The 19,623-nt window shown below is 37.8% G+C and overlaps 2 protein-coding genes across 3 annotated transcripts; one reads left to right on the top strand and one right to left on the bottom strand.

The window, feature by feature from the left end:
• Positions 1-1,064: 1,064 nt before the first annotated feature.
• On the bottom strand, positions 1,065-11,417 carry LOC131302070 (uncharacterized). Of its 2 annotated transcripts, none has more exons than XM_058328653.1 (13): positions 11,040-11,417; positions 9,958-10,067; positions 9,747-9,857; positions 9,575-9,632; positions 8,449-8,538; positions 6,214-6,308; positions 5,997-6,050; positions 3,207-3,344; positions 2,830-2,887; positions 2,620-2,734; positions 2,409-2,478; positions 1,968-2,039; positions 1,065-1,501 (listed from the first exon to the last, which is right to left on the bottom strand). In XM_058328653.1, the coding sequence occupies exons 1-13, from the start codon at positions 11,218-11,220 to the stop codon at positions 1,385-1,387; spliced, it is 1,269 nt and encodes a 422-aa protein (XP_058184636.1). In that variant the 5' UTR covers positions 11,221-11,417; the 3' UTR covers positions 1,065-1,384. The 2 variants fall into 2 exon arrangements, 1 of the variants encoding a protein (XP_058184636.1); XR_009191590.1 differs by having other exon boundaries at positions 1,468-1,501; positions 2,374-2,478; positions 11,040-11,371.
• A 2,004-nt stretch (positions 11,418-13,421) lies between these two features.
• LOC131302069 (GDSL esterase/lipase 6) lies at positions 13,422-16,619 on the top strand. The gene is made up of 4 exons (XM_058328651.1): positions 13,422-13,851; positions 13,942-14,087; positions 14,856-15,321; positions 16,272-16,619. Exons 1-4 carry the CDS (start codon positions 13,617-13,619, stop codon positions 16,502-16,504), a joined length of 1,080 nt encoding a protein of 359 aa, XP_058184634.1. The 5' UTR covers positions 13,422-13,616; the 3' UTR covers positions 16,505-16,619.
• Positions 16,620-19,623: the final 3,004 nt, after the last annotated feature.

Raw genomic sequence — 19,623 nt, 5'->3', positions numbered from 1 at the left:
GGTGTATAATGTTGTGTTTAAGCAAGGTTTATACTATTGTTCCTTTGCAATTGCAATTTATTGATATTCCGAAGTACCAAAAAAAAAAATGCAATTTATGCTTGTTGCAGGTTGATTCTTCTATAAAATCTCAGTGTTTTTAAATATCCAGGTGACTGTCAAAATCAAAGAAATGTATTCACAGTGCAGGTAAAGTGCACTAGGAAATCAGATAATGCCAATGAAGCATAAAAGAGTGCATATAAATCGACCATTCTGACCATTTCATTAAGGCAAATTCCTAAAATTTTGGATTTGAATTCAAGAACAGGATGGCAGGTAAGGGCTCGACGCCCTAGCATACACCAAATGACTTGAAACCTGAAGCAAATAGAACCGCATAAGCCCAATTGACCAATTAATGTGGGAATCAATCCTGCAGTTTACTAGCGTGGCTCAATTAAAATAGGGACAAAGCTCCTTATAGATTGACCCAATACAGACCGAAGGCTTCCTGCGGTCCTCATTGCCAGGTGATTGTCACTTGCCAATCCCCGTGATTAATTCTTTTCGCACTTCAGAGCCACAGCTATATACAGTATGGTCCATCAGGCCGAACTGATGACAAATAGGTGATGGTTTTCGTTGGAGAGAAGCTCATCAGAGGAGCAGAAATATGGAATAAGTTTAAAGAAAGCTTACGGAAATGGTTTCGTGAGTTTTGCCAAAAATGTATGTTGTCATGTTCATTTAACTGATAAGCACTCAATTCCCTAATTACCAGATCATCTCGACATCAAAATCACGAGCCACAAAAGCAGTGAGTTGTTCCTTTACTTTTACAAAATGCCTATCCGCAGTAAAATGCTAACAATTACAAATATTGTAGAAGTAGTTTAAAAAAAAAAAATGGCAATTGGTTTCTTCCATTGTTCCGCATCATTCCTCCATTGCAGTATGTCAGGTTCTATAACCTTTGAGCTGATATTACTTTCTATGGGTTACCATCAAGTTCTTGGAGAAAACAACAATGGAGATTCGAACATCAAAGGACCCTAGAAAATTTGCAGTAGCAATGATGTCTCTGCCAAGGTTGAAAGTCTGATTGATATCGTGTCTCAAATTTACAGGCATTAACACTGCATAGAAACCGCATTTGTTTTGTAGTTCATGGATGGTAAAATATACTACATCAAATACAAATACCCATGAGCAAAAGAATGAGATTTTTGGAAAATCAAACAAAGAGTACAAGCAGAAGTTACCGCACTTCTGTTACCGCTGTAATTGAACTAGTGGCAACGACTAACTGTATTCATTATTTCCTCTCTTCCTAACCCTATTCTTTTTTTACATCACATTCACAAAAATCGAACTATTGCAGCAGCCAATGACTAAACCTTTTTCAAGGTTTATGTTGAGCAAGAATTGCTGTCCGAACTGCTTGGGTAGAAGATATAGCTTTCCCATTCACAATAACTTGTTCCAAGAAATCCACACGGACTGAATTGAACCTGTACGCCTGGCGCACAAAGAGTCACACGAAAATGCTATTATAAGTTTCTTTAAGGAACCAGGAGATTAAGTCCTACCTAACTTCAAAGAATATAACTCAACAGGACGATCATCAAACATGGGCTCAATTCACTCTTCACATGAGTTGGGAGGAAGACTCATTTTCATTTATATTGCGGGAGCTGTTGTGAATACCGAACCGTGAATGGATTTCAAGCCTCAGAGAACAAGATAATTGTTTAGTTGTCTAATAGATCAATAAGCTCAAATCAAGTCATTAACATCAGGGGCCCAATTCTAGGGGGAGTTAGGGAGAAGAATCATGATTAATTTCTCCAGGGGGAGTTGTTGCCAATAAAATGAGATGGATTTTACTTGTAGATAACTAAGTACTACTGTACTAGTTTAGATTCCCAACTCATGACTAGCCTACTGAAGTCTAAGAAACAGGAGGATTAAAATACAGCACATACCTTCCTGTTCCAAGAAAAATCAACATCATGGTAATTAGGCTCCAACAATGTGAGCTGATCTCCTTCTTTAATCTGCAAGGGGTCCTTGATCTCAATATCGCACTGAAGTAATTGAAGCCATAATTGAATAAAATCAAGCTGTTCATTCCTAACTGTTGGGAACTATTCACCTAACGGTCATTCAGAACTGGGAATGACAATGATAAGGCACCGGAAAAGATCCGGATTGTTAATCCTTCTGTTGTTCTACTACTTCTTCAGTTGCTAGAGGCACAGCACAGCCCTCTAAGACAACAAGAAAATTTCACTTTCCTATGATTTGTTGTTCTATACTTTTCTATTTTCCATTTGTTGAAATTCGAGGGGGGGAAAGAGAAAACAAGATCCAATTGAAAAGGATCTGCACCTTACAAGACATCAACCAGAGTCCAAGTAACTTACCGCCTCATCGCGTATCCCATAGACCGAGAGAACATAGCAACTTTGATCTGAATCACAAACCAAGTAGTATCTGTAGAGCCAAAGGAAATTTAGTTCAACCTCACTAAAAGCACAAAGTGATGCATATGGCCCAACATCTCGAGCACAACCGATTGTGCACAGAGAGACAGAGACGAGAGACGACTTGGAGTGAAATTTTGAAGGAACTTACAAAGGAGCCACATTCTCATGCTTAACAAAGAACAACACCTTCCCAATAATTGCAACTTTTTTATTCAGGCCGTCCGAGAGAATGCCTACAGTGGCTTTTCTGTATGAAGGGTTCACTAGCATGATAAAAGAAGTTCAATTATATAAAACATTGGCTAACAGTTTCACTAGAAGGGAGTAGACCATCAAATAAAGCACAAAATTTGCTTACAGTTAACTGCAGCCAGAGATGATGCCAAAGAATTAAGTCGTTTTGCTTTAGTTTGTCCCTGTAAAACAAAGGGAAATTATGACAGCGCCTGCTCTCTATGAAAAAGAAAACTAGAGCACAAGACATCCTGAGGGTAACACTGTTGAAAAATCACTACCAATCCAGGTGAAGCAATGAAGAGAGCATATTTATCTATTCAAAATTATTTCAGTTTATAGAATTCCATTAACCCATCATGTTCCATGAAATGGAGATACATACCACCAAAGCCATCCTACTAAAGCAGAAACAGATTAAAGTTATTGCTTTTCTACGTCAGCTGAATCCACTATGTTTGTATACCACTGATATGGTAACGTGAAGGAGGAACTCATTACCCTCAACAAAGACTCCAACTTGTCTAGAAGGTTGACTATCTTGCGAACCTCCTCAGTAGAATTGAGACCAGGATCCCTTGAGGCAGCAGCTTCGAATCCACTGAGAGCCCTCTCATAGTTCTCTAGATATTTGTTTACCTGAATAAATGGATTTTGGTAACTGAACACATTTGTACTGACAAATAAAACTAAGATCTAATTTAAGCTACATATGTACGATGAAAGCAAGACAGTAAAAATCTAATAGACGGACCACAGGCTGATCATGGACATGCGAATAGGTAGGCTATGTAAGAAAACCCTTAAATTAGAGGTGTCTAAAATACATGCATATACGTACACACTAAGCCATGTACCTACAGTATACAAGAACAGCCAAGATGAGCTGATCGCAGAAGGGTTAACAAACAGAACAAAAACATCCCATAATCTCAAATCACAAATAAATAATGGGATTTGCCAACTCCCCATGGCAATTTGCCTGAGTCTTTCGCTTTATAATTTCCACCTTTTTTGGTTTTTGGTTGACAGGCAACTTTTCTATTGAGCATTATAAAACTACATGGAAAATCACTGAAACTAAAAACCAGAAGGCAACTAGATCTCAAATCCTCTAAGAAGTAAATTTATTCCCATACTTATAAAAAAAAAAAAAAAATTATTCCCATCAACCACTGACTTTGACCAATAACAGGTGAACGATATTTTTATTCTTAAATGCCTAATAAGTATATGATGCCGAAGTTTGCATGACTTATTGAAGTAAGTCATGGCTATGTTAGGCAGAAAGAAACTCTAAAACAAGATACAACGGTTGCAACCGTAATGGGCCAAACATAGTTGGGACCTAGGTTTCCAAATTATAAGAGCGGTTTTATTCTTATTGGTTTTATTCTTATTCCTTGAATAAGGAGAAATAGTACAATTAAACTGCACCACAAACCATGAGGACCACGACAGTAAATGCAGGACATTACACATCCATGCAATCCGCATAGAAGCTTTGCAATTACTTGGCATTATTAGCTACGGAGTTATTTGTATTGTATGATATATACAAGGTCCTCCCCTTGGGTGGCATCCCCTTGATGCCTTTTCAATAAAATTTAATTACTTGTCCGAAAAATAAAAGATATGTACAAGGTCCTCCCAGGAAATAGCTGGGTACATAGTAACAATACAAGTTCTGTGCAATTTTTGTTTGCATAAGATATGCACCTCTGCACCTACCCTTTCTTTATGCATGGAACTGTAGCTGTCCCAAATCTGACTAGTTGTCCAAATTTTGTGCAGCTCAAATTCTTTGAGCCTTGTTATTCTCAAGGAATAGGGATGCTAGAGTGGACAACTCACAGCCCTAGGTTCCTTTTCAAGACTCTGAAGCAAACTTTAAGTTTGCATGAACCAAAAGGACAGTGTTGCCTTAATTGTGACCATTATGCCATGCTAGTATTTGTTTATCTCTATGTAAATTCTTAATGTCTAGTGCAGGAGGATATGAACGTTGACCAACTAATAGTTCTCCAAAATAGACCATTGAAACTACTTGATTCACCATTCCACTATTTCATCAACCACCCCAACTGTTTAACAGATGTACAGGTTAACAGTAAGCTAAGGCTAGAGGAAAATGAACATTTAAAAACTGCTTAGGTTGTAATATACGACTACAGGCATGACTATGACAACCCATTTTATGAAGTGAACTTAAAGCTCATGGAACCACACAACTCACAAAGATACAAAAGATTTAAACAAACAAAAAATCGACACTTCACTAAATAGGGGAGGGAAACTACCAAAAGGAGGGAGAACTGCACGTGAGATTCTCAAGTACGCTCACCATGAGGTAATTTCAGACACAATTTAACCTATGGGCACAGGATGGGTTGTGGTTATGGAGGATCTTGCAGTTCAGCTTGAAAGCTACTAATTGGGGTAATAACCACTTGACTATCCTCATAGCTATTCGGGGTCACATATTAGGGTGCGTTTCCGCTAAACTAAATAGACTAAATGGACGAAAGCCCATGTTTTCATGGATTTCTAGGCAGGCCATTCTCTTCAGATACATCAACTATTACTAAAATACCATTTAGCGGAAACAACTTGAATATTGCCATTAGCCTGTAGTCCATTTAGTTTAGCGGAAAAGGTACCCATAATCTTGTTTTGGCCTTTTACATATTACTATCATTCCATTCTGGATGGTTTTTGCCCTCTTCACCTTAAGTGTCCCTACCTGAACTACGTTTGCTCCTTCACATACATTGCAATAATCTGTCGCCCACACCTCTTTAGCAATGTCTCACATTAGCAAATTCGTAAACCCTGAAGACCTCCATGCCATCAAGCACAGCTGGTTTTGTATATGTCCTACTGAGAGGCAATTCGAATCACAGAAGTCAGAAGTATCTCTCCCATTACCCCTTCACCTATATTCTCCATCCTTGAAACAATGCAACCAAGAAACGGAACAAGTCACAAAAATGAATTCACCCTTGGATTCTCGTAAAAATAGCCTATTGTATTTTTCATTTTTCTTAATCCCTGGTTCCAGACTTGTGAAAGGAACCTCAGCTTCCAATTTACTTATAGGCTACAGCCAAATGGTCCAGATCCACCATGGAAAGGGAAAGGAACACATAAGAACATAAAGAAATGCTGCACAGTCAAATGTTTCAAGAAGATCCAGTTCTAGGCTTCTAGTAGATGAAAAGTACTTCCCAGAAAGTCTTGTTACATGAGAAAACTTAGAAAGGAAAGAGTTGGAAAATTTTCAAAACTTACTGTGGCACAATTGAAATAGAGATCGGGATTGGAATTCATGCTCTCGTCTTTCTCCTGATGCATATCACAATGTAATAACATAGTTCACAATTCGGAAAGACATAAATTATAGTAGCAGAGAAGCTAACATTAGATAGCTAATATAGCAGTATCAGAAAACAGCATAATCCAAAGAAAACCAATGAATCACGAGAAACTTATTACTGCGTGCACATACAGCATTTTGGTATGCTTTTAAAGATTGCAGAAGTTTGCTGTGATCCCATGCTCCAGTCACAAAAAAACATGTGAGGCAGGCATTTCCTAGGTTGTCTGCCAGTAAGATGTAAACACATAAACAAAGAGAATATAGACACAAACATTGTTGAAGAAAAAAAAAGAATCATAAACCCTGGAACCAAACCATTTCTAGACAAATATATGACCGATAGAATAGGCAATAATTTTTAGAATTATAGATACATGGTCCGGCTTTCGAACTTCAGGTTAGAAAGGATAATAAGCTCAAAAAAGTCAGAAGGCCACAAAAGATTTTTTTTTTTTGCTCTCTTTCCTCAGTACATCTCATTTCCTCTCCTTTTCTCCTTTACTAATGCAGGTAGCCACGATTATTGCAATTGTCTTAGGCTCTTAGCTGTCTCAGATGAGATACTACTAACTGTACAAACGTTCAGTATTTTAGTAACCCTACCATCTCAAAAGTCACCCTTCTTAACTCACTTCGGATAATTCACATCCTTTCATGAGAACTTACACACTTTGTACACATAATACAGAAGTTTTGACAAGAAAAGATGCACAAGCGAAGCAAAGCGCGGGGACGTGTAAAATTGTTGCCAAATATCCGTGTTGCAACTTATGAATCACTATTGGCAATGCAAGCATTGAGTTTGTTAGAGTCTGTAACCCTTGCATAAGGGGGAAGGAAAGTATAAGAACTTCTTCCCAAACCTAGGGCAGATGAGCATTCCTTTGATTCAGCAAGTTAACCCGTCTTGTCTAGTCGACCCTCCGTTATCACCCTTTGTTGAACGTCCGCAAACTTCTGCCCAATGCACTTAGTGTTTCCTGATTCTTAGAACTTCATAACATAGATATTTGACCGTAATGTCTTATAAAGTTCACCTTGTGTCTATTGAGTCATTTCATAAGCCCAATCCTATGAAGCCTGTACATTTCACCAGAAGTCATGTACTGGTGCTGGACCCTTGTCCAACATCAAGAATAGGAAGGGTCACCGTAGTAGCCGTTTGCTCCAGGGCTCCATATTTTTATTCTTCCACTTTTGCTGACAAATGATGGAAAATGGCCACTGTTCTGTTTCTGCCTTTTTCCAACATTTTGTACAAGACTGATACTTCCATGATCTATTGTGATGCTGCTGTGGGTTTTATGTATATTGAGCTACATATCATCAGCCTCAATGTTTTATTCTAGTTACATGAACATAGGCCCTCTTTCCCTTTATTTTTTTCCCCTGGGGTGTGATGAAGCAAAATGATATAGAGTTCCATTTCCAGGTTTAGCATATACTCCTTCCGTCCCATTATCTTGGCCCATGATTCCATTTTTTGTTGTCCCAAAGTGTATGTCCGTTTCGACTTTTCAATGGGCAAGATAGAGTACATTTCTTATTTTGCCCTATCTTTTTAAATCGAATAAACATTGGATAACTCTTTTGACTTCATATAAGATGTCAAATCAAGGGTATTTTGGGAAATTGAATTATTTTTAGTTTGTAATGATGATGCTCCTTAAAGAGTTGGATTCCCCCAAAAGCCCAAACAATGTGGGACATAAGAAGCACGGGCACGTCTACGACACTCTCCGGCCACGTATTGGACATTCCTAAATACTTGTCTAATGATTTTACTATATTTCTTTTAGTTAGACATATTGTGGATATTCTAGAACATGTTGGCAAGTGGCAACAACCACAACACTCTTGGAACATGCTAAGGACGCATTAAAATGTCTCTGACGTTTATATGAAATCATAACAAACCTCTATAAAACAACTACACATTACATTTAACATATCCCCGACATGTCCGTGTCCTAATTTTCTGAGAAATAACGTGTCTGCGTGTCCGTGTCGTGCCTATATCCTGTATGGTTGTATCCATGTCTATGCTTCTTAGGGTGGAACTGAGGGAGTACTAACTCAGTGACTACTAGGGCAGGGACATTTGGGATGGGGAAAAACCCTCCCTGTCAGGGATAGGGACAGTAGACACACTACCTAGTTGCAGTCAAAGTAGGAGAATCCATTCGGGGATCATGTACAAGGAAGCCAAATAGGACCCTTGTGCCCCATTGCAATCCTTTTTCATGGATAGGAGCCGATGACAAGTTCAAAACTAACTAGAAACTAAAATATTGTATTATGCAGCATACTCCATGTGATTACTAATGGAGCCAATTAATAATCACATCCAGCATTATAGCTTACACCAAGAGTTTCCATCCTTCACATCCAGCATTATAGCTTCCTTTGCATGTTTGATGCTCTCCTCGACAATCTCTGCCTGATTTTCAGCACCTAGAAAAGGAATACAGGATTAGGTTTGATTCTTTGTGATATATTTGATGCATAAGGTCAGAGATCACACGTAAAGCTCTACCGTCTCATATGACTATGAGAATGAGGTTCATATCTGAGAACTGATGGGGAAGCTCCCATTCTTGGATTCTCTATAATAGAAAGTATTTTACTTGTTTCTTACATCAGCGTATGACACTAATAAATGTACTATTTACATATTCACAAATCAACTCATATACATAGTTGATAGTTCCAACTTCCAACAAAAATCACCATATCTCAGTACTTGCTTCCAGTAAAAGGCATCAAAGGCAATGGAAGGAAGCAACAGGTCAATGTATCAGTCAGAGCTCAGAACAAAATTTACAAAGATCAAGAGCATCTGCTGATTGTTGTATTAACCAAGGCAGATTAAGTAATCTCCTCGGATAAATTTAATGCAAACAGTGTGTAGAAACAGACAATAAACACATGGAGAAAAAGAGGGCGGGTGTGTGTGTGTGATGAGCCAGAAGGATGAAGGAAAAAGAGTCCACGACGTTAGGCTTCATGCCATAAAGAACCAAAGCTATAGGATAGCAAGGCATCAAAACAATTTGATTTCAGATAATTTTCTTTACCAAACTTTGGGGAGACTCAAATTCATGTCTCAAGACTGGTTGAATATGCCCCAACTCCTAAGCCAAAGGGGTGCCCCCTAGTAGACTTAGATTTGAGATCCTAAGATAACGAGTTAACGGAACTGAAAATGAAGCATTTAAAAATCAATGGAATCTTGATCCCAGACATGTTCAACTCTTATGAGTGTGAAAACTGGTTAGTTGCACTTGCAGTCCAGCAGGAATCACCTCAAATTGCCATCCATAGCTATCTAAGCAGCAGACCAGACTGTTAAATATTGACCGGAGTCACCAGACCAAAGTCCCAAATAAAATTGAGAGCACACTCATATTATCTTTTGAAGAGCTGAGAACCCCAGTATGATGTTACCATGCCAGGAAACAGACAAGTATCACTGCAATATGATCCGTACCTTGAGCCATTCTTCTTTCGAGCATTGATAATTGACTAAGTATCTTTTTATTTGGACCCTGCATGGTAGATGAACAGGCGGGAAGTTGAAAATACAACAGAGATGGAAATTGAAATGCATCATCGTTGATATTCCTGAAACAAGGAAAATCATCTGAAATGAAAAAACATACCTTGCTTAGTGCAAGTGTAAAGCAGTTCTTTGCTGAAGGTAGATCTCCCTTCTTCCAAATGCAGTTACCCAAGCATAGCCAAGCATCTGCAAGAGACGGACTCAACTTTACCTGGAATTGCAACAGAGAATTTCAGAAAACAATACTCAGCCTAAGCAAGGCAGCCCATCAAGCAAATAGGAAGTCAGGGCTCAAATTTTTTATTTCTTACAGCTTTTGAGAGATGATCTTCTGCTTCTTTCCTATATTCAGGAAACACATCCAATATCTTTCCTCTCAAATATTCATACGTTGCACGTTGCATAGGTAATTTCCTTTGCTCTGTACTCAAACACGCAAGAGTTGCATTGCAGGTATACATAACTTGATAACTAAAATTGTAGGTTGCAGAAAAGGACAGAGAGACAAGATATGAAGCAAAACTAACTCTGAGTTGTATCGGTAGTAAAAGATAATAGCATGACATTTATGTTGCTCTGTTAACTCTGAGTTGTTGCTTGGTGGATGAGATGTTTCTATATGTCTATCTATCTAAAGAGATGGACACAGAGAAGGAGAAAGTTAGGGCTTCGCAAACCATGAGTTACAGACTGTAAATTCGATTCCAATTTTTCTAATAGGTTTTTGTCCTGATTCCAATCGAGTAATGCGTTCTCAATTTCTGATTTTGGTTTTTTGGTTAGAATTAGCTGTGTTTGGGATTAGGTAGTTATGGTGGTGAATCTGGCCATAGTCTGAAGCTAAGTTACATAATGCGCGAGCGTAAGCGCAAGCATGAGCGTGAAAACATCTTTCAAAAACATCCAACCTACTAAAATTCGCAAGAGCAAGGACTAAGAGTGGGAGTGGGGGTCCTACTGAACTATTATGTGACTAAGGTTTGAAGCAGCTGCGAGGGACTCAGCCTTCCTTTGAGCTATGGCTCCCGGGAAATCAATCTATGGTGCCCTTAGTGATAACCTGATTATTACAGTAGTACTAACCAGACTTCGTTTCAAGTTCTATAAATTCGCCACCCTTTAAAATTTGCAAGTTATAATAACAGCTAACAGAAAATCAACGTGAAAAGCACAATCGGCCACCCTACATATATTCGCCGTGGCTCTCAAGGTTAGAATTTACATTGCCCAATCAATTTTACAGCTTATGGATATTGCATTCATGTACTCTAATGCATTTTCTCAGCAACCAAACAGGTACAGTGAGGCTAACTGATATATAAGCACGTACGTGTACATATATATATGTAGGTAGATGTATGGGAGGATTGGAGAGGCTAGCAGAGTAAGTTACCTGAAGGAATGGAATCGAGGAGGTTGAGAGCGAGATCTGAGTGGGCTTGGAGACGGGAGATTTTGTCATCTGGATTTGATGGGAAATAGGTGTCGCGAATGTTGTACAGATCTTCCGCAGCTTTCATGGCCGAAGCCATTACGTTTGCTGCGTCGACTTCGCCTTGGCTCTGATTGCTCATGTTACGCAGAAGAAAACCTCAAATCCTCGAGTAGTCTATACTCCTAGTGCAGACAGACTGTTGGACAAGAGAGAGAGAGAGAGAGAGACGTATGAACAAGTCGTTTTGTCGTTGAATTTTTCGGCAATTAGGGATTTCCGATGCCCCACATTTTACAACTCACAGGAGTTACCAAAAATAAAATCAAATGACAATAAATATTTATGGGGAGAAGGCCTCGTCCCGTTAACTATTTTTCGAAGAACTCTGCTATTGGTACCGACCACTACCGTACAGATGGAGTATCGATAGGTACACGAGGCTCATTTTGGGTTTTGCACAAATTATTCGAGCCGTTCAATAATTTAAAACTAAATTGAGTAGGCTTATGAAAAAATCAGCTCAATTTGATATGTACAGGTGCTCGATTCAATCTTATATTTTTTCATTTAGATTTTGGATTCATTTTTTTTGGAAAGTATTGAACGGCTCTGGATCATCCGTGCGGGACCTGAAGTGAGCTTGTGTGCCCGTCAGTACCCCATCAGTATGGGGTGGTTGGTCCCCTTGGAATTATCTTTTTTTAGATAAGTATTTTGAATTAAAGGTAATGTATTGTAAGAGAATGACATGTCGCGTAAAACAGGAAATCAGTATTTAAAAATTAAGAACGAAACTAGGACCAAATTTTTCCCACCTTAAGTTGGAAAACCCACCGTTCTTGCCTGGGCTTCACCATGCGTTCACTTTAATAATTTAAATCGTTTATTTTGAAGGATTCACAAAGTAGTATATACACATAAAAAGTCATTACCTGATCAAACATAGATAGGTATATTTAAAATTGAATTTTGGTCTATAAAATATACGGTCATGGATAGTTCAACTTTAAAGAATCAGATCGTCCATTTTACAAACTAAAATTTTATTTTTGCTGCACCTATCAACGTCTAATCAAGTTAATTTTTGTCATAAATATTTTATTCTAAGAATCCTACGGTTCAAATTACTATACTATAATTATAGTGAACGTAAGGTGAAGCCCACAAAATCGCAATGGTGAAAATGGTGATTTTCCACCAAAGGCAACTACAACTTACCCCATATCTATCAACGGTTTTTACTTGACCCCAAACAATATCTAAACCTATCCCGTTGGGCCTCTTATTTAAGTCGTCAATCGCACAATTGCTATTACCTTGAACTATCTAAGCCTCCTCGTTTGGCCTCTCATTAGTTGTCTGGGCTTGTTCGTTTTGGTACCTGGATTTTGGATTTTTAGTGGAGAGAGATAGAGAGATAAATAAGAGTAATAATTAAAAAAAAATTTATTAGAAACCGTGCGCTGAGAGTGAATCCGAAATCTCAAAACTCAAAACGAACAATATAACCAAAGGTGCCATATATGTGCGGTGCACATACAGTGAGGCCCACGAAATCGCAAACATTGCTTAGATGTGTGTTTTCTCATCAATATATAAATAACCAAAATGTCCACTGGTTTACATCTAGACAATGCTCAAGCCACCAACAAATTACCAAATGGAAACCTTTTACTAGGAAAACAGAACAATTGGAATTGCAATTATCAAAATTTTAAAACTTACTATATATGTATAAAAACCCCATTCTAGATCCATTAGTGGCTCCAAAAACCCCATGAGCATCGGCACTATAGTGAAAAGAAGAATCTTTGGGTGGAGATTCTTGTGAAGTTGGGTAAAGGAATTGAAAGGGATGATTCTTCCGATTGACGTTCTCAAGAGATAAAATGATGTAGTGTTTAATTTGACAATCTTACATTTTAAATAAAAAATAGTCAAAATTGTTTTGATCGGCAAAAATAACATTTTATTAAGGAGAAGGGAAAAGGAAATTCCAACCAGTGGTTGGAAATACATCAGGACGGGACAAAGCCCGATCACACCCTTGGGGCAAAAAAAAAAGTCACAAAAACTACGGTTATAAACCTAACGAACACTATTGTCAGATCATTGCAATTGTGTATTATCTACATAAATCCGATTGTTCATATTAAGTTCGAAAGTACGTACCTCCCGATAACAAAAATCAATTCATATGCAAAAATTTGATCGTTCGTGCCGAGATAAATGACCGAATGCCGCTTGGCACCCTGTTTGACAGGTAATGCTTGGCAGCATCCCGGCTCCATTCTTCAGATATATATACATTGGGCAAAAGTAGCCGAAAATGTTGTTGGCGTGCAATTGGTTTTAGCGGCTACTTTTGTCATGACGGGTAACGATTTTTCCATGCACCAAGTTTGCGTCTTCGGTTATTTTCTTGTCCTTGTGCTCTCTTTTGTTCGTCACCTTCTCTCTTTCGTCCGTATAAATTAATACTGGTCACGTCTCTCTCAAGCTAGCTTGAGGTCTCTAGCTCTCTGATCTCTCTCCATGGAGAGTCCTCCAGTACCGCTTCTCTCTCTCCTGATTCTCGCCTTCTCCATTTCGGCCTCGGCAACCACCATTCGAGCCATTTTCACATTCGGAGACTCGATTTTCGACGCGGGCAACAACCATTTCAACAAGAACTGCACTGCGCAAGCAGATTTCCCGCCTTACGGATCGAGCTTTTTCCACCGCTCTACGGGAAGGTTCACCAACGGCAGAACGGTTGTCGACTTCATATGTGAGTTCTTGACTCATATTCAGCTTGGTTGCTTTTTTGATGGAGTATAATTTTGGTCCTTCAATTCTGTTTGTTTTATTTATTGATCAGCTCAATTTGCTGGGATAGAACTGCAAAAGCCATATCTTCAGGCACAGATTGAAGTGGCAAATGGAAGCACAAAGGATTACCCATCCAATGGCATCAACTTTGCAAGTGCTGGCAGCGGAGTTTTGCACGACACAAATGAGGATTTGGTAAGAAAATTAACTCAGAAAAAAATTACCTACTTTGGAAAAGCCATGATCCCACACCAACGTGCGCTGAGAAGAGCCCTTGTGGCGATGCTCTAAGCGTATTAAATAATTTGGCCTCGTTTCACTAAGAATTTATTTTTTGTTTTACGAGATAAGTTATTCTCTCATAATATATTACTTTCAATTCAAAATATTTATTTAAATAAGTACTTATTTTATTTAGTGGAACATATCTCTATTATAATTAAGGTCTTAATGAAGACAACATATGATACACCCCACGAGATAATAAAAATTTTAATTCGGTGCTAGCTTACACTAAAAGCCATCACTCCCATACATATTTTCCACTGTTGGAAACATTACCACTTAACTATGTTAAAGTTACCACAATACCATTCTCATAATTAACACTAGCGTTGAACTTGTTTGATGCACGAGACAAAAATAAATTTTGTGTGGACTCGACATTTTATAGTGGCAATCACAAAGATGTGTCGTGGAGAAATGAGTTGGGTCACCCCATGCCAATGCCCTTGAATAATTCTTCCTCAGGTGTATATATTTCCCTAATCTCTCTCTCTCTCTCTCTCTCTCTCTCTCTCTCTCTCTCTCTCTCTCTCTCTCTCTCTCTCTCTCTCTCTGTGTTAATTTTAAAAAATTAAAAAAAATTGAAAAGTCCAACAAATTAGCAATGTGTGTGTGAAAATTGAGAGCACACATTTGCTTAGTATTTAGATTGATTGATGTGGTTGCCATGTCATACAGGCAGTGACACCACTCCAAGTCCAGCTTCAACAATTCCAGACCCTAATAGACCAAAACCAGATCGACAAACAACTCCTCCATAACTCGCTCTTCCTATTCGAGTCCGGTTCAAACGACATCTTCAACTACTTCCTCCCGCTTGATCCCCCAGCCCTGAACCCAGATGCCTATGTTCAAGCCATGTTGACGCAAGTTGGACAATTCATGGACCAGATTTACAAACTCGGGGCTCATCGCATCGCCGTGTTTTCGCTGGGCCCTGTGGGCTGTGTTCCGGCCAGGGCCCTCCTGCCCGGCACACCGGTGGACCGGTGCTTCGGGAAGATGGACCAGATGGTGAAGAACTACAACCAGGGTTTGGAAACTGTGGTGAAGAGTATACCCAGCAAGTATCCTGGTGCAGTTGGTGTGTATGGAGCTGTTTATGACATTGTTCAACTCTTTCGGGCAATTCCAAAGCGCTATGGTACGTAATTACAGTAATTTTTTCCTTTCCTTTAATGCACACGGTAACATATATAGATGGGGTGTTTCCCCCGGTTAATAAGTACTTTTGAGAAAGAATTTGTTGTAATCAAGTTGTTAGCTGTTTTCGATAGTAAATAAGTTGTAAATAGATATGTGAGTGAAAATTTTTGGGAATTAATTTTGTCACTCTTCTTTTGTTAATATCACTCATTTTCTCTCACAAAACAAATCATCTAATTAAGACACAAAGGAAAGTGACATTAACAAAAAGGGGAGTGGCAAAATCACTTTCCAAATTTTTTGAATAAAGAAGTTGTTGATCACAAGTTGTTAGCGTGAAAACAAGCTAAAATGCCAAAATGTGTTGATTAGTGTGAACAAGATAATAAAATTAAATGGCCCACATTTTTTCACCAAGTCATTCTACTTTTTTTTTAAAACAATTATTGGTTTTTTGAATAAAAAATTAAAATATTTTCGTTTCTGATTTTTTGTTTCCACGCCAATTTAAATAGTTTTCAATCTGAACAATAACACGATTGCTTAAAAGACACAGACTCTAAAATTTAGAGAGTGTATAAATTAAGTAAAACTGGGCTATTTATAGGGCAATGGCAATGATCGAAACTGTCCATTTTCAAGGTCCATTGAGAAAAATGGTCTATGAAAAAGATGAAGTTGATTGGACATTAAATTATCAAATAAGTTTTCTTTTAATTAATGCACAACCAATTTTAAATAAATATACATTTGCAACCGAACCAATAAATATACATTTGACTCATTGTCAATCGAGGGTTTGGGTTTCGGACTGGGCACAAGATTGTTCTTAACTTTGTTAGAAATATGACGCCGTTTTCCCTATCTTATTAGCCATTGTAACAACTTCAAAGATTAACGATTTTTTTTTGCGGTTCAAATAAAAATTGTGTTTCTATGGGAGTGCAGGCTTCCTGAATGTATCAAACGCATGTTGTGGGGATGGAACTCTTGGAGGGCTGGTGCAATGCGGCAAAGAGGGTTACACCGTCTGTCCAAACCCGGATCAGTTTCTGTTCTGGGATTATTTTCATCCCTCGGAGCATACTTACCACCTCATATCCAAGATTCTATGGAGTGGAAGCCAATCCCGGATAAGGCCCCTCAATTTGAAGGCTCTAGCAAACCTTACGGCCGTATGAGCGCGCAGCACCAGAGAATTACTATAAAACCAGGATAAGCAATGAAGCAAAAGGAATGAATTTGGTCAGGTCATGAAACAAGACTTTAGACATGTATCTTATGGAGATTTATAGTTAGGAGTGTGTGTTTTGTTATGTTGGTTGGGATCTCTGGTGTCCTTTAGTTTTTTTATTGATTGTTATTAGTTCAAAACTTCAAATAAGGTTGAACTGTTAATTGCGGAGCGCAGGGAATCTTGTGCATCGGATGAACTCTCTTTTTTGTTTCCCATGATGAAGGAACCATATCCCATGGCAGGGCCACATTGGACCAAAACTTCGACCTATGTGTGATTCACTTGACCCAACGACAAAATTAGGTTAATGAGGTGATCAAAAAAGTGTATGTAGCCTAAGGACTTTAGACAAGTTGTTTTCGTTGAATGAACTTTTAGTTGACGTAAGTGACAAAAATGACTGTTTTAAAATCGGTATGATGGGAGAAGGCCTGCCTTAATAAATGCAGCTTTCTTTATAATTGAACCCAACCACCTTTCGTATTTTAAAAACAATCCATGATATATGGCTTTATTTTTATTGTTAAGAAAAAATATTTCTCTGGATACACAATTATAAATCTCAGAAAATAACAAAACCCATAACCCGAATAGCACAAAGGAGAGGGAGAGAGTTTCTACTTTCTATCATATATAAAACCCCAAAAAACAATAAAGCACATGACTCAAATATCTCCTTTCTTTCCTACTAATCTTTTGGGATAATGATAATGCCAATTTTTTTAATGTGAATTGATGTTTTCTGATTGTGGGAGAACCTAGGCTGAGGAACCTCTATTTGCCACCCTAAGTTTTATAAGTACCAAACCAATGAATATGCTGGGGGCAAATTAGATTTTCAAAGTGGGGTCAACAAGCATTATTTGGGTGTAGACTAGTACCTAACTACCTACCCATGGTGAAAGTTAGAAGGCCGCGTACAAATGTCTCTCTGCCCTAGCACCCATGAATGTAAACCTGCGGTAGAATTAGCGCAGCAACACACCGTCACAATTTCCACTTAAATCTTGAGTCTGAGTGTCACCGAGGAGCATTCGAAATATTTCGAATTTTAATCAAAGTTTGATTCTTTTCAAGCATTTAACAAACTAGTTTTGAAATCATCATCCCAATAATATAATGGAAAATGTTAGTAGTGTTTGGAACTGATTGTGAAACAACCAAAGAACATGAAAACTTCATGATCTTCAAATTACGTGACAAAGCTAGAAGACGATACCTTTATTGTTTAAGGTATTTTACAAGGTTGCCCTTGCAAGGTTACAAAGAATTGTTTAATTATTTTACTGAGAATTTTAGCGTTGGGTTGAAAGAGGAGATATTTTCAAGATTAATGGAAGTTTAGAGAGAAAACAATAAAAATATTAAATTGAAGCGAAAATAAACTGGGATTGCGAGAACATTTAGTTATAAATAGAAGGGTAATTTTGCCAAATGTCCTATAATGTGACTTGTATTTCACCCAATTCCTACAAAAGATTTAAGTTATACAGGTGCGAATTTGAAATTTTCAAATATTTTTGCATGTAGTCCTTCATTGAACCTTTCAATGTCCCTATTGTCACATTACAAACAACTACGGGAAAATGACGACCAATGATGTGTTTGATAATTAATATCCGTTAAAGACATTTTCAGTATTAACAAATGTTCTCAGCATGTCCTTGGCAGGTATTAATTATCAAAACACGTCCTAGGCCGTAATTTTCTCAACAACGTATTGCCCAAAGGGGTCCGATTCCAAAAACCCATATACCTCTGTGCTAAGAGGTTTTCAAGTCATTGGATTTGTAATTTTTTTATGTTTTAAATTTAGAAGCCAAAAAATCCCTTGACAAAGAGACACATAAATTTTTGGCACTGAAGATCCTGCATCTACCCAGAGCACCAGAACTAGAGACACACCATACCTGGCCTGCTGCCACCATACCCACTAATGGAAAAACGGAAAGTTACAATTTTATAAGTTTTTCAATTTCAACCACCCCACATCAGAAATATCAGAATTAATTAAATGAATTAAGACAGTATCATATTGTCGTACTGTATACAGAGAAATTAATTATGCATTCCACTTCTTTACAGATGTATTTAACAAATTGCCATTTATAGAGATTTAAGTTACTCTATATAATTTAAAAAATTCATTTTGGAGTGTATTTATAAGATAATAGAGTGGAAAAAAAACTTTTCTCTTCTGAAAAAGATAATACTAGTGAAAATGTATTATTAGCAGTACATTTTTCTTTTGTTTTTTAAAAGGTAATGACTAATAAGAGTGTGTTCTATCAACTAAAATAAGGAGTACTTATTTTTTGAATTAAATGTGATGTATTGGAAGAGAATGATCTGTCCGTAAAGCGAACAATAAGTACTTAAAAAATAATAATCTTATTGGAATGGGGCTTGATTTTTGTACCCCATTTGTTTATAATTGCACTAAAAAAGTTGTCTTTTAGTACATAAACACACAAATACTGAAAGACATTTTAAGGGGAGTGATTTTCACACTCACCTTTTTTTGATATCCACACCCCCTTTTTTATTTTTTAGTGTTTAATGTGTTTTTTTTTTGTTTTTTTACAAAATAACAAAAAAAAGTGTGGATATTAAAAAAAAAAGTGTAAAAATTATTTTCTAATTTTGAAATGGAGTATTTTATGAAGAATGAAGTGCGAAAATAAAATTTCTTTTTTAAACTCTGACATTTTCCAAATCGAAGAATCAGTGCCAAACGAGTACCATATGGTGTCCGCTCAGCGCATCCAAGTCGTTCATTGCGTTTTTTGACGGCTCGGATTTGGAGAGAAAAATGATTGGGGTGAGAGGAGAGAGAGTTTTAATTTGAGCCGTTCAAAAGTGTATCGGACGGCTCAGATGCACCGAACAGTACCAGATGGGATATACTCGTTCGGCACTGAAAAAATCCTCAAGCCAAAACCAGATCGCCCCGTCGCCCTCCCGCTTCCCAAACAATCCAAACCGCCGTCGAAACTCCCCAACCGTTACCGCAGAAATGATATTGGGTCGGTACCAAAATCGTAGGGACGGCCGCACCGGGTC

The sequence above is a fragment of the Rhododendron vialii genome, chromosome 9a, assembly GCF_030253575.1.
Source record: "Rhododendron vialii isolate Sample 1 chromosome 9a, ASM3025357v1".
In the NCBI taxonomy this organism is placed as follows: Eukaryota; Viridiplantae; Streptophyta; class Magnoliopsida; order Ericales; family Ericaceae; genus Rhododendron; species Rhododendron vialii.
Note: the sequence above shows the minus strand (reverse complement) of the source record. Positions and strands in the feature narration are given on the sequence as shown.